Source organism: Theobroma cacao, chromosome 9, assembly GCF_053813885.1.
Source record: "Theobroma cacao isolate CCN51 chromosome 9, ASM5381388v1, whole genome shotgun sequence".
Taxonomy (NCBI): Eukaryota; Viridiplantae; Streptophyta; class Magnoliopsida; order Malvales; family Malvaceae; genus Theobroma; species Theobroma cacao.
This window is the reverse complement of record NC_142647.1, coordinates 7,263,578-7,279,312: the sequence shown is the minus strand read 5'-3', so window position 1 is coordinate 7,279,312 and position 15,735 is coordinate 7,263,578. Positions and strand designations below refer to the sequence as shown.

General features: G+C 32.2%; 1 protein-coding gene across 3 annotated transcripts; it reads left to right on the top strand.

The window, feature by feature from the left end:
- Window positions 1-4,300: 4,300 nt before the first annotated feature.
- LOC18588803 (RabGAP/TBC domain-containing protein) lies at window positions 4,301-15,233 on the top strand. 3 transcript variants are annotated; one of them, XM_018127650.2, is made up of 16 exons: window positions 4,301-4,529; window positions 4,739-4,912; window positions 5,231-5,282; window positions 5,385-5,492; window positions 5,881-5,965; window positions 7,220-7,274; window positions 7,637-8,035; window positions 8,704-8,847; window positions 10,046-10,105; window positions 10,414-10,512; window positions 10,609-10,719; window positions 11,927-11,998; window positions 12,118-12,234; window positions 12,857-13,006; window positions 13,868-13,968; window positions 14,752-15,233. In XM_018127650.2, exons 1-16 carry the CDS (start codon window positions 4,467-4,469, stop codon window positions 15,074-15,076), a joined length of 2,115 nt encoding a protein of 704 aa, XP_017983139.2. In that variant the 5' UTR covers window positions 4,301-4,466; the 3' UTR covers window positions 15,077-15,233. The 3 variants fall into 3 exon arrangements, with proteins under 3 accessions (XP_017983139.2, XP_017983140.2, XP_007013521.3); XM_018127651.2 differs by having other exon boundaries at window positions 4,302-4,529; window positions 8,767-8,847; XM_007013459.3 differs by lacking the exon at window positions 8,704-8,847 and having other exon boundaries at window positions 4,304-4,529.
- The last annotated feature ends 502 nt before the right edge of the window (window positions 15,234-15,735 follow it).

Here is a 15,735-nt window from a genome sequence, read left to right as displayed (position 1 = left end):
AAAGAAAAAGGCTTTTGTTTTCGGGAAAAAACAAAGAAAAGAGATTTTATCAATGAAGCAAAAGTTATTGCATTCAGCACTATCTAAAGATGATGCAGTATGGGTGGGACATTCCACTATCCAATACCTATTTATCTATCTATCTATCTATCTTCGTTCCAAGAAAGAAAATGGGTTGCCTCGTTGGCTTCCCCGTCCCTTTCTCACTTTACCTTCATCCATGTCTGATGACGAATCCCTCTCCTTCTAGAAATAGGATCGTCTTTATGTACCTCATGTCAACCGCCAAATTCAACTGCTTTGCTAGGCTCATAGCTTAGTTGCAAAGGTTAAAACCTATCATATAAGAATCAAGAAAAAATCAAAGCTGATTAGACATATATAATCATGATCAAGCGTGTAAAATTGTAAACTAGTTCGAAAAAAAACCTTTATAAAATATTTTAATTATAATAGACAAGCACAGGACTGATCAAGCATGTAAAATATTTAAAAAAATAACAAATTTTAATTAGAATTGAAAAAAGATATATTATTTCACGGAATAACTAATATCAACTTCCTTGGTATTAACTACTCTTCTCCCTACAAAATAGAATCCAAATATTTTTAAACAAAAATATCCTACTCATTTTAAGAAATTACTAAGCGAGCTTAAGTGACATAAATTATTTATAATAAATCACTAACCTTAAGTAATATTGCAATAATTTAAATTATTAATAAATTATTATTGAAATATTAATTAGTAAAAATTAATAATAATTATTAGTAATACTGTAATAATAAAAATATTAATTTAATAATAATGTTATTAAATTAATAATAATTTATTATTGAAATATTAATTAGTAAAAATTAAATTATTAATAATATTGTAAATAATAAATTATTAATATTTTAATAAAATGTTATAAAGAATAAATTAAAAGATTGAAAATAAAAAGAAATGACGACAAAAAATTAAATTAATATTTTAATAATAAACTTTAATATTTTAAAGATAAAATATTAAATTATTATTAAATTATAATTTAATAAAAACATATTGTTAAAAGATAATGAGTTTTAAAACCCTCAACAAATTTATTAAATTATAATAAAATGTATTTTTATCATTTTATTGCCTATCGCTTAATCACTTGTTAACTAAATATTAAAATAATGTGAGAATGATAATTCCATTTCATGAAGTAAAGTATATAATAACTAATTTATTCTTTTGTTATTATATTTTATTTTAAAAAAATAATTATTCCATTCTCCTTCTATTTCATTATAGAACCCTCTTAAAAACTCACACCTAAAATACCTAACTCTTGCCAAACACATTGATAAAAAATCAAGAAAGCGGAGAAATGAGAATAAATTCACCTATGTGGCAATGATTTCGGGGTGGACAGATTACTTCAATTAACTGTCTCTGAAAATATCCAAACTATCCTTATTGATATTAAATAGGAGCTGAAAGCGTATAGATTATATAGATTTATTCATTTTAATTAAATAAAGTATTTCTTACTGTTCTATAATCAAGAATTTTTTTGTCAAAATATCTACCAAGTCTCTATCTTCATGCATTTTATTCAATTGAGTCACTGTATTTAAAATCGAAGTAATTTAGTTTCTTAATTTTAAAAATTACTTCACTTTAGTCCATTTTCCTAAAGGTATTTACTTTCACCGTTAAAGGGATTGACATGGCACATTTTGATGATGTTGTATCAACATTATATGATGACATTATATGTGCACATTTTATATGTTGTATCTTCATGCACATTTTGATGTTGTATCACATGACACCTACCTGATGGTGTGACAGTGTAACATGACACTAATATGATGACATGACAATACTTACGTGATACTAATATGTTGACATGTCGATGTCAAGTGGTAAATTAAAAATTTTTTAAAAAAATTATGTCACATCATAGAGATTAAATTGAATAAAAATATATAATATAAAGATTAAATTGAACGAAAATGAGATGTGGAGGAGTTACATTGAAAAAATATTTGAAAAACATAAATATTTAAGTAGATAATAAAATATATTTATTAATAAGACAAATATTTAAGTATAAAAGGTTTGTAGTGTTAAAAATATATATAAATATTTTCTTACTTGATTATTTGATTATAGAATATGTACATTAATTTACCTTATTTGCAAAAATTAAATTTGAATTCTTCTTCTATAAAAAAAATTTTTTAAAAAATTTTATACCTAAAGCCAAATTTAGATGAATAACTTGCATTATGTTAGAATAAAATAATATAAAAAGATTAAATAAATTCTCATTTTCTTCTATTTATAATAATATAAAATTTTGAAATTTATTTGACTTAATTTTTAATATGAGCTAAACTCAAATTAGCAAAATAAGTTGATTTAGTTAGAACTTTCATAATTTACAAAAACCAATTTTTTTGAAATTATTCAATTCTTACCAAATTTACCTTTTATTTAAATTTACTTAAAGTTTCTTATAAAATGATTTTATTTAAATTCAAATACCACAATTGAATTATCCTAAATTTAAATTTAAATTATTAATTTGGATTTGCAAAAAATTTGTAAATACAAAATAAAATAGTACAAAATTTTACAATTATATTTAACTCTATCGACTATAAATGCAGTTTTTAATCAATAAAATTTTAACCTAAAAAATATAATTTAAAATATTAAACAAAATAAAAATATAAAAAATAAATAAATAATTGAAAGGGTAAAGTAATAAGAGGTTTGTTATACCCAAATTAAGTAAGTCAGAATGATGGATTATTTTATAATTATCGTTAACTTTGTATCTCCCTTTTTCATTTTTTCAACAGAAAAAACTAATTCAACTTATTTTACTAATTTGAGTTCAGTTTAAGTTAAAAATTAAGTCAAATAAATTTTAAATTTTTATATTATTATAAATAGAAAGAAAAAAAATTATTTAGTCTTTTTATATTGTTTTATTCAAACATAATGTAAGTTATTCATCTAAATTTGACTCTAGGCATAAAATTTTTTTCAAAATTTTTTTATAAAAGGAGAATTCAAACTTAATTTAAAAAAAATAAATTAATGTACATATTCTAAAATTAAATAATCAAGTAAAAAATATTTATATATATATTTTTAACACCATAAATCTTTTACATTTAAATATTTGGTTTAAGTATATCTATCATCTGTTTAAATATTTATATTTTTCAATTTAATCTCTTAGCATCTCAATTTTGTTTAATTTAATCCCTATACTATATATTTTTATTCAATTTAATTTCTATAACATAGCACAATTTAAAAAAAAAAAAAAATTTTTGCCATGTGGTACCGACACGTTAACATGTCGGTACCATGTTAGCATTATCACATCATAATATTAGTGTCACGTGGCATGCCACATCATCAAGTTGGTGCCACTTGACATACGACGTCATGATGTTAATGCCACTACATCATATTAGTGCCACATCATCAAAATGTGTTACGTCAACATTGACGTCATTATCTTTAATGGTAAAATTAGATGTCATTAGAAGAATGGATTAAATTGAAGTAATTTTTTAAATTAGAAAATTAAATAGCTTTGATTTTAAATAAAACAAAATAAATGAATACAAAACTTGATGGATGTTTTGACCGTTCTCGGAGTTGTTTGGAATTTAAAGATTTTAAAACCCTTTGTAGGATGTGTCAATTAGTAAGAGCAGATTATTGGCTAAAAAATGTACCAAATAAATCTATTGGCTAAAATAGCTAAAGTTAGGCACGCTAAATAAATACTTTGCCTAAAGTTTGCGGTTTCTCTTAATCATTACTTGAAGAAAAGGGGTATCCAAATTTCTACTCATTTCTCTTTCTTTCTCCGTCTGATCTAATCCTAATTACTAGAAAAGTGTTTTGAATTTATCTCATATACCACTTGTGCACATCAAAATTCTAATCCTTGATTTTTTATTGGCAGTTTTTTTTTAATACAAGAACAACATTAGGCACTCTATTTTGATTGTTTTATCCTTCACTTAAGCAGTGAATGACCTTAATTAGTGCATAACACATCATTAGTTAAAAATGATTTAACTTGTTTTTGAGGTAGAAATTACTATTTTATGAGAGAAATAATTTAATTTAATTCAATTCTCAAGAAAAAGATAATTTTTTTTATCAAGATAATCAAAATTACTACTATGAGAAAAGGAAATTTGATTCTTTGTATATATGATGCAATGTAAAACGGTACGGTACTAACTGCTATCCCCTGAAACCGTTTACAAGGTATAGAAATCTCGTTCACGCGGGTCCCACCACGCCTTCGCTCTCGGCTCGGTTCCTCTCCTTTCTCTTTTCTTCGCCTCGAAGGTAAAACATACATCAAATAAAAAATCAGCTCTCCCCTCTTAAAAATCTCTACTCAAAACAAGAACCAAAAAAAAAAAAAAAAAGGAAAAATCCCTAAACGATGCAGGAACCTGAGCTTCATGATTTATCAGACGACGCCGATTACGCCGCGTCTCAACAACAAGTAAGCCAAAAAAAAATCACATTCAACTTAACTCTTTTTATTTTCTTTTTATTCCGTTATTTATATATATTTAATTGAATCGCTTTTTTAATCTTGTTTTTTTGTATGAATCGATCTCGTAATTAGTTGTTATATATATCGGATTTCTTGCATTTAATTCTGGTTTTGTTGTTTTAATTTAGTTTTTTTTTTCATTTTTTGGGGTGTAGGGATCAGCGAGTATGATGCGGTGCGACCGTGGGAAAAGAAGCTCGTCGAGTGAACCGGAGGGAGCCGAAATTGTTTATCTGAAAGATAATGTTACAATTCATCCTACTCAGTTTGCCTCTGAGCGGATTAGTGGCAGATTAAAGTTAATTAAGCAAGGCTCTTCTCTCTTCATGGTAATTGATTAATTCTTAAGCGCTTGTATTTACTTATGTTTACATATGGATAATTTTGTTAATTATGTTTAACATTAAACAACTTGCCGTATATTGTTTTAATCATGCTACTTACCGTACCTCTTTTATACCAATAATTTGTACCATCTGATGTGGCCAGTAGTTATTGGACGAGAACCTAGTGTGCCCTATCAATTCATGGATAGGATACGCGTCAAGGGACGCAAATAGGATGTGAAACGGTGTTGGCGTGAATATCATTTTTGTATGTTTTATCTATGTATAATTTATATGTTTGATTGTGGTATTTGATCATAGACATGGATTCCATACAAAGGGCAAAGTACAAATGCGAGGCTGTCTGAGAAAGGTTTTTAAGCTTTAGACTTGTGATTTGAATGTATTACTATGCACTTATCAATTTGGCATAGATGATTTGCTGAAGTTGTTGTTGCATGGCTTTATTATGCAGATAGGAATCTTTATACCATCAGCCCAGTGCCGTTTGCTGATGTGAGGTCCATCCGAAGACACACTCCAGCTCTTGGGTGGCAGTACATAATTGTTGTTTTGTCATCTGGTAAGGAACCACAAACTGTACTGCTTTTATCGCTTGTGCTATAAGAGGTTGAGCATGATGGCTTTTGATTTTTGAAGTTGTATCTTCTACGTATGATGTTCAGTTGATCTTCATCAGAACTTTCATGGCCCTGTGGGACAAAAAATTAACTAACTTATACATTTAAGGTCACTTGTGGAATGTGTCAATTAACTACTTAATAATTGACTGTTCAACTTGTAAGTATTTGCAATCCTTTTGATGATTGTTAGAATATCGTGTGAATGGGTTAATCTCATGGATTTATTTGAATTATTCGACTTAAATTTTTTATCTCTACATTTTGTTTCAGTCCTACTTCGTATCTATGCTTGGCCTTACATTCTATGAAAAAAATATTGTTTTGCAGGACTTGCATTTCCTCCCCTTTACTTCTATAATGGAGGTGTTCGAGAGTTCCTTGCTACAGTAAAACAACACGTTTTTCTTGTGAGGTTGGTTTGTGTTCATTTTAAGTTTGTGTAATTAATAATTTGAGTTAAACAGTTACTTGCTACAGTATTTTGATCAAGAATAAAATCTTGGAATTAACCTGGTGTTGCCTACCATATGCTGACCTATTAAAACAAGTGGGAGTAGAGTAAGACGTGTAAAGGAATATAATTACTAGGACAAACAATGTATATATTGTAAAAGTTTTTATAAATGTTTTTCTTAACACAGAATCAAGCAAAAAAATATTTTGGGAGGTTATGGAGTTTTGTTGATTTATTCATTTAGAATTTGTTTCTGTGTTAGTATGATTAACTGTTTTTTTCTATTGGCACATTTAGAAATCTCAGGAGATTTTGATAGATTTTTGGAACCCATCATTTGGGATTTTTCCTAGATTTGGGAAAACAAAATATGACATTTGTATTATTTCATTTTACACCATAAGTCTTGATTATTTTTAGTAAAGAATTTGCTATAATGATGATTTTTTTCTTTTGTCAAATGTGCCATAGTTAATTTATACTTTTGCCATGAAGCCTTTGCCTCATTTTTAAATTGAAAAGTTTCTTGCACATATACAGGAGAAGAGTTTTTAATGGAAAGAATTCTAGTGATATAAAATATTTCTATTTTCTTACTTCTTCCACTTCAAAATCTTCTTAATTCAGGAGTATTCTCTGGAAAAAATTAGTATTATACTGCAATTATATTCTTATTTTCCAATATTTTAGTATTACATCTGTCTTGAGCTCACAATTTAGTACAAAGATATATCGTTCAGTGTTGTCAAGGCACGTGTCTAGGTGCTAAGGTGCAGTGCAAATCAAGCAAAGCACCTTGCAGGCTTACACCCCTTCAGGCAAGGCACCTTTCATCAGGCACTAAAAAATTAAATAATAGAATTGATACACAACTTTTTGTTGAGGATGGAAATGAAGGACTTGGAGCTTTGTTTAATGACATTTGTTATTATATTCTTGATCTTTGGAACACATTAGGCAATGTAATGGAGTAAACTCTTTAATGTTTATTAGCAAAATCATATATTTTAAGCTTATTAGACATGATATGTAGAATTTTCTTTGTCCTGTAAATACCTTTTAGAAATTAGCTCCTTACTTTACTCAGGCAAGCTCTTTTTCGAGCCTTGTGCCTCAGTTGAGGTAAGGGTCCTAGTGCCTAGAATGTGCCTTGTGCCTTTGACAACATTGATATAGATTTCTTTAAGGTCCTTGTTTTATATCTATTTTCAGGTCAGCGGAAGATGCCAATGTATTTCTTGCGAACGACTTCGAAAATCCTCTGCGGGTTTGTGTTGTTTGGTTTATTTTTGTTACAGAAATTTCTTTCATTAACTGCTTCCTATATCATATGTTCAAAGTGGGGAAATAAGGAATTCTTTAATTGCGAAATATCTTATTTTTACAGAGGTTAATTATTTTAAATGCAAGTCTTAAGTGTAATTGTGCTAACTAACATTGTCTTATCTGTTTTTTGTATTTTTTTCAAAATGCAAACTGTAAATTTTATTGTTTTCAATGGTTGACTAGATTTGTTGAACTAAAAGTCATTTTATTTACTTTGAGTTGTCTGGTTTTGTTCGACTTTGTTGACCATACATGGTCAGTGAGTTGCTAATATATTCTGAATTTTCCAATTGCTTGTGACAGAGAACTTTGTCTTCATTGGAGCTTCCCAGGGCAGTTTCCATTGCAAGTGTGCCATCAACACCTGTTTCAGTTAGGGAGTCTACTTCGCGTGAAAATGAAGAGAGGACTGATGTAGGTGTCCGTGATGAAAATGCAAGTACATCTCGGTACAATGGAAGGCAGAGGCAAAAGGTTCATGATCCTGCTCGAGACTTATCAATTCATGTTTTGGAGAAGTTTTCTCTTGTAACCAAGTTTGCCCGAGAAACAACATCGCAGCTGTTCTGGGAGACACATAGTAATGGTTTTGATACTTTTGAGAGGACAAACACTAACCAGTCTGTCCTTGATTATAATCACAAAGTTGACGAAGATGAGGAACTTCCTGTTAAAAGCCCTGTTGCTCCAGATCCTCTTGAGGTAGCTGTCTGCACCCTTTGTCAATTTTTCGCACACTTAATGTTTGCACAAGAAATATTGCTGTCTATTTTGTGAAATTTTCAAAAGGTTTGTGTTTTCGGATGGGGATTTACACTCTAGATACTCTTCCGCACAATTTTGATGCTCATGCATTCTTATTGGAAGGTAAAAATTACAAATACATATCTTTTTGTAGAAGGTCTTATCCTACATGGATCAATTCAAACTCAATATCAACATCATTTTTTGGGGGTGGGGTCATGGCTGAATATAGTGGGTCAGGAAAAAAAAACCATATTCATAATATAGGATGGTGTCCTCTTTGAAACTTTTTAATCTTGCAAGTGTTTAATGATAACAATTCAACTACTTACTCCATAGGATTTATGCTAGTGATTAGTTTTCTGGAGATAGTGGAGAGATTCTCTCTTTTTTCTTGCAATGTAAATAAGATACTTGGAGTGGTCCATTTGGTGATGAAAAACAAAGAATGAGATGAATGGAGTGTATTCTTGAGGTGGTGGAGCGCTCTCGGAACGTTAATTTGATGGTTTGAATGTCTCTACATCTTTCCACATTACTTGGAGAGATTAAGTATTATTGTTAATTTAAGCGTAGTTTAGAGTTTTATGTTCTTTATTCAATTCATGCTACTTGCATTATTTTAGCTGGAAAGATTTCAAGTTCTATGCCAGGACCACCCGATGCCAACCTCTACCCTTGTTAAACAGAAAGCCCCATATAGGAAACACAATCATGATGATGAAGCTGCCACCAATGTGGGGACATTTGAGCTAATCGATTTTAAGGAGGTATAGAAAGGAGCCTTAGTTCTTTATGGTTTCTGGGTTTGTTTCCTTTTCTTTTGACATTTCCAAGTGTGATCATGAGTTCAATATAGATATTTAGCAACACATTCCTTTATAATCCTTTTAGATTACTGCTACAACCTGCTAAGGTTCCAGTATATCTTCTGGCTTAAAATTACTGAATGAGACTGCATAAATTCAATTCTTTTTATTGTTTGATACATAAAGTTGGAAGTCGAAAAAGTGGCCAGAAGCAGGGGTAGATTGGTTTATGAAGCATTAGCAGATGACGAATGTGTTGCAATGTGATGCTTCCATAAATAATCTTTAACGGATGGAATTACAAAAATTTTTATATGGCCTTAGATGATGGATAAAAGAACAGTAGGTTCTCAGTTTAGCCAGGAAAAACTCACTGAGTAGTTGAGAAAATTGGTTTTTGTCTTGGTCTGACTACATAGAGAAACCCTGTGTAGTCTATAGACTATTGTTGTTAACATTGGGAATATGGCTGGCGTTGGTAATGGGCTTTCCCCCCTTTTGATCGATGGGATTGACTCGGGTGTTTGTTTTGAGTTCTTTCTCTTCCTTCAGCATTGACCTGTTGATAAGTTGCAGAAAAGTAGTCATAAATTAGGATGTCAATATTAGAAGGCCTCGTGCCAATCTAAGGTCTACAAATGCAAGTAGAGGTATCTGTACTTATAATCTTGTGATTTTTGTGTTAAACAAATCTGCAATGTAATTATTGTGATAGGAGTCTTTTTTTTAATCTTTTGTAGACCAAGCTGGACAATCTTAAAAGTGTTACAGGGCTGCAAAGGAAATTAAAAACGTTAATTCATTATATTTATGAATTAGCCAAGAAGCGATGATACTTTTGTAAAATTAAAAAACTGAAAGCTGAAAAAACTTTCATTCTACTAGTCTGTCTATTTGTATGCAGCCCTCCAGTGACTAGTTGTTATGAATGGAACAGAAATGTAATTTTTTGTCACTAGTCTGTGTGTTTTAAAAATCGATTCCTCTCTTAATGCTAAACATGCATTATTTTGGTGCATTTGATTATGATATCAGGAGGGCCCAATACTTGGTGTGGTTGAACACTAAATTCCATAACTGTGGCATATTATTGTTTCATATTTTGGGGATAGATTTTGCATATCTATTGATATATGTTTTTTACTTCATTTTCTGGCAGTTTGACAAACTATCACTAGTGTGGGGAAAACCCCGACAGCCACCTTTGGGGTTAGAAGAGGTAGGGAGCCAGATTCAAACTTTGTTACCGTGTTGTATCTAATTTCCTTATCTAGTTAACTATTCTTCCTTGATGGGCCCTGGTTGCCTTATGTCCTTGCTTCTCTAGATTAGGCAGTCTTCATCACTAGTCTCTTACTATGAGAAAAGAAATAGATTAGTAATAAAATTTCCTAATTTTTATGTTAAAGCTTTCCATAAATATGTCTTTGAAGTTGTTACATGCTGTACACGCTTTCTTCCAAGGACTATGAATTCATTATGTGATTGGTGTTATATTGCTCTTTTGAAATTTAATTTTTTTTTCAGTGGGCCACATTCTTGGATTCCGAAGGACGTGTGGTGGATTCAAAAGCTTTAAGGAAAAGAATATTTTATGGAGGAATTGAACACAAATTACGAAGAGAGGTTTGTGTTCGTATGGTGCAAGGAATTTTGAGTGGATTGATTCTTTTTTAATTAAAAATGCATCTTATTCATAGAGATCTTGGTTGTGATTTTTAGGTCTGGGCAATATTGTTGGGATATCATACATACGAATCAACCTATGCGGAGAGGAAATATCTAAGGTCTATCAAAAAGACAGAATATGAGACTATAAAAAACCAGTGGCAGGTTTGCAGTAAATCGTTGTCTATTTTGTCAAGTACTGCTCTCACCTTCCCAACATTGTATGTGAGAGTGTGTCGAATTTTAGTTTCAGTGGTCTTTAGTCTTTAGCAGCAGCTCAAAATTTTGATGTTCAAAAGAGTTATGTTTTTTTTTTTCAAACCAAAGACATGTTTGGATGTTTGTTGTCGACAACATACTTTCTTTTTCCTTTTTATGTTACTACGGCATGAGTTGTTTTGGCCTCTTTTGGAAGCAGGCTTCCCCCCTTTTTTGTGGTGCCTCTATAGTGCATCACATGTTTTTTTCGGGGAATGGGAGGTGGGGAAGGGGGGGCTAAGATTGTTGTTTTGCTTGGAGGTTTCTTTCACAAGCCATTTGTGTTAAGATTGCTGGTTGCGTTTGAGGTATGTGGCATGTTGCACAACTTGCATGCCTCCAAGATGTGCCTCTGAATGAAGCAAAGCTTTAGGGTGGAACTTTGGGCTAGCAAATTTCGATGTTGGAACAAAACTGTTAAAAATGTTTTGTGCTTGTAAGGGTGTAGAAACACCTTGCAGGTCCTTGATAACAATGGCCTTATTTGGTAGAAAATTTTCACTATTTTGCCTTGCACCATTTAACCATTGTCACTAGAATTGGGTCAATTCAGCCACTTGCGCTTTTGATTTCTGTGAGCCAGGCATTGGTTTACTTTGGGCTTGTCTTGATCTGCCTGTGTGTTAATGTGCGTATTTGTTTTTTTTTATTTTTTTATAAGCTGTGTATTTGGTTTTATTTAACATACTTCAAGATTTTCTGTAGTCTAGTAGGACAACCAGTAAAGGGAGTTTTTTTTTCTTTTTTTCATATTTCAAATTGAGAAGACAAACCTTTGTAAGGCCAGCTTTCATGGCTTATTGGGAGCTCAAGCAAAGCAATGACTTCAACATGAATCCACCCTAGTGATGACATCTTTTTGCAGATTTTCAAAGCCCAAATGCATAATGTTGTTGATCTTATGCATACTCTGGTTTACGTGCGGACTAATGTAAAGTCAAAAAGACGATGCAGTGCAGTCTTGTAACCATTGAGTGTTTGGATAAATAATGTTCTTAGACATCTTGTAACTATTGTCATTCTGTTTGTACTGTTAAGAGAAATATTATTTAATGCTGGCAAAGCTTAGTTTTCATATGAGGCTTAACACTTGTTCGATGAATTTTTATGGCAGAGTATTTCTCCTGAACAGGCAAAAAGATTTACGAAGTTCAGAGAGAGGAAAGGCCTTATAGAGAAAGATGTGGTATGTATGAAACCATCACATGTTTCACTGGGACTTTCATATATTTTCTTATTCTTGAAAAGTGTGATGGCACCACTCTGAGTTCATTGCAATCCCTGTGTTGTTGTTGTTGGTTTAAGGTAAGGACTGACAGATCGCTCTTTTTCTATGAGGGGGATGACAATCCAAATGTGAATCTTTTACGTGATATTCTGTTGACCTACTCTTTCTACAACTTTGATCTTGGTTACTGTCAGGTAATGACTTCTGATATGCCGTGGTTTTTGATCTGTCGGTAGCGTAGCAAAAAAAGTTAATTTTATAGTTATGCTGAGTTGCAATTGTGATGTTGTTCTTTTAGTTAAGTATGAAGAAAATCTCAAGTGTTTTGGAAATGCAACAAGAATGAAGTGTTTATATCGGATATGCATGGGAGTATGTAGAAATGCTGGAATCAGTCTGGTCTAAATGGTAATGCCTGCTTAATAAATGACTGGATTGGTGGCAATACAATTCATTTTGTCATTTCATACAATATTTGTCATACCATCTGGCAATGAGCTGCCAGCATGCAGGTGACATAGCATTGTACAAGTATGACATAAAAAATCTCATAAGCAACCAAGAAGGCGGTACACATGATATCATATGTCACATACTTTGAGAGCATTAATTAATGAATAAATTTGAAACAGCTTTTCTCGTATGAATATGGTTTTAGTGAATTCAAGCAGGCATTATCTTCAAAAACTACGTTGAAAGTTGAGCATAATTTAATGTGTCTATGTTATGAGTTTCCCCAAAGCTTCTATCAGTTGTGGCACTAATGTTCTATATGGCTGTGTGCTTCATCTTTGTTTTTTTATTCCCTTCTTATAGGGTATGAGCGATCTGCTCTCCCCTATTTTGTTTGTAATGGAGGAGGAGTCAGAATCATTTTGGTGTTTTGTGGCACTGATGGAACGCCTTGGGCCCAATTTTAATCGTGACCAAAACGGCATGCACACTCAGCTCTTTGCATTATCTAAGGTCTTGCTTCCTCTCTCTCTCTCTCTCTCTCTCTTGCAAATTCCTGGAGTCATGTTATTCCATTAAAATGGCAGATGTCTTTTGGTTTTTTTCTTTTCTTAGAATATGGATAATCAAGACGTAAAGGTAATCTCATATTCCGTTCTCCCTCCTCGTTCCCTATTTTTCTTTGGTGTGGGGTTATTTTTTTCTCTCTGTAGTGAGAAAAGGGCAGTAGTATTTTTGTTTCATTCTTCAGACATCGATTTCTCTATAATTAGGACTAAACTTCATGTGTAAAATAGTCAGAGAACTCTGGCATGTCCTCATTTAAGATCTTTTTTTGTGATCAATTTATTTATTCTTCTTCACTTTGTATCACTCCTTGAAATTTCAGCCTCTGTTAATGTGCATTAAAAAGCAATAGTATTAGTCAAGTTTGTCAAACTTTGAACTGTGAACCAAGGTTTGTGGTATAGCTTCATAGGAGACTTTACGTGATGAGATAGCAGGCCTCAAAAGTTACGTTTCATAAATCATTCTTACAATGAGTAGAGTATCATTCCCAAGATTATCATGATTCCCGATTCTTTGCTTCAGTTACCAACTATAACTTTGAAACAAGATATAACATTGTCACTGTTGGTCTCTTGTGTCCTTGAATAAAGTTAAATGTTGTAGCATCTATATGCAATGTCGTATAACTTATGTATTTTCTTGGAGAGTTTTGGGGTTCAGTCCTTGGTTGTGTTCCTGGGAAGGAAACAACCTAAAGAAGATTAAAAGGGTATCATGACTTTATTTTTCTAACAAAAGTAAATTAATAGTTCATGAACAGATTTTTGGTCTCTGACTTTGAACAGTACCTCTACTTTTTCGCAGCTGGTGGAGTTGTTAGACATCCCATTGCATAACTATTTCAAGCAGAATGATTGCTTGAATTATTTCTTCTGTTTCCGCTGGATTTTGATACAGTTTAAAAGGTTAGGCTCTTGGAATTACTAGTTCAATCATTTCCCTCTATGCCAACATTTATTTAGGATGCATGTTCCCTTAATTATGTAACGCACTTATGTTCCTGCTGTTGCGTTCTTTATTTTCAATGAAACATATCAAATTGCTGCATCTAAAGTAGAGTAGTATGTGGTATAACTCCTACAATGTGCTCCAAGGAAGAGGAATCTGAGAGGATGAAGATAAAGGCTTCGTAAGGAGGGTGTAAAAGGACTTGAAAGTGTTAGATGGTTGCCTTTTTATTTATCCCAAACCTGTCGATTTTAATTTACCTAATTTGGGAGGGGTACAAAGAGGAATGGGAGAGAAGATGAGAGTCTTAGCAAGTTTGCAAATTTTCCTGTTATCTCGTTCACATAGATGAAAAATACCCCCTCCTGCTGATCCATTTTTCATCCCTATTTTCAAACAAACCATTAATCTATTTTAGCTTGTACTTTTCTCCATGTGTGTGTTCCTTTCTCCCCTCCCACAAAATCCAACATAAATTTATTTGCATTGGAACCTGGTGGGGAAAGACAGAGGAAGGCTGGGAGAAGACTTGTTTGTGTTATGCGGGTTTGTGTAGTTGCTGAAAAAATTTTGTGAGAAAAAGAAACTGTGGCATTTCATGATCTTGGACTTGGCACCATGTTGGGATTTCAAAAAAAAATTTCCCCTTCAAATTTCATCTTAAGATTGCTGATGCATGCACTGGGACATGGAGATAGAATTACTGTATTTTACATGAGTGGTCTCAACATATTTATCAGGGAATTTGAATATGAGAAAACAATGCGATTGTGGGAAGTATTGTGGACACATTATTTGTCGGAGCACCTCCATCTGTATGTGTGTGTTGCTGTATTGAAGCGCTATCGTGGCAAGATAATGGGAGAGCAAATGGACTTTGACACCCTCTTGAAGTTCATCAATGAGCTGAGTGGTCAGATTGACCTTGATGCAACTCTCAGGGATGCAGAGGCCTTATGCATATGTGCAGGCGAGAATGGAGCTGCGTGCATCCCTCCTGGAACTCCACCCTCATTACCTGTTGACAATGGTTTATTTTACTCTCAACAAGATGAAGTATTGTAAATGTTATCCCTTTCTGGGGAGCATATGTCAAATTAATATTCATAGTCTTATATTTTGGCAACACTTTCTTGCTCTTGTAATTAGCCGATTTTTCCAAAACAGTGCTAATGGATGGATCATATTCTGATGAAATCAATTTAGTATGCTTTCCTTTTTTTGTTGTTTTCTACAATCTCCTAAAATCGTCAAATTCTTAACTCCATATTTTTATGGTGACTTTTTCTTTAGCTGTTTCTTCCTTACTTTTGGCAAACCAAGAAGAATTTGAGAGATGTTAAGGTTTGTTTGTTTTGTTTTTATTATTCTCTCTTTGCCATTTTGGGCGAGGCAATAATCTGAATTGAAGGGGTTATGTTCCATGATGGACAATGTGCTCTTTTTGCGTGCATAGGTTGTCACATGTGCTCTTGGGAGGGGGAATGAGCTTTTTCCATTTGGATTCTTTTGGAAATTTCCAATTTAGTGGCATTTATTAAGTATCTTTTTCTTATTTTTTAAGCTTTTCTAGGAAAGCTTTTTTGTTTTCTGCATAAACCTTTTTTTGTTGTTGTTGTCCTTTTGAGACGCTAATCTCATGATAATATAAACGGCAATCGTCATTCATCGAGAAAATGTTCAATGGTAGGGTGCTCGCCAGTTTCCTTGATGCTGTGCTCTCA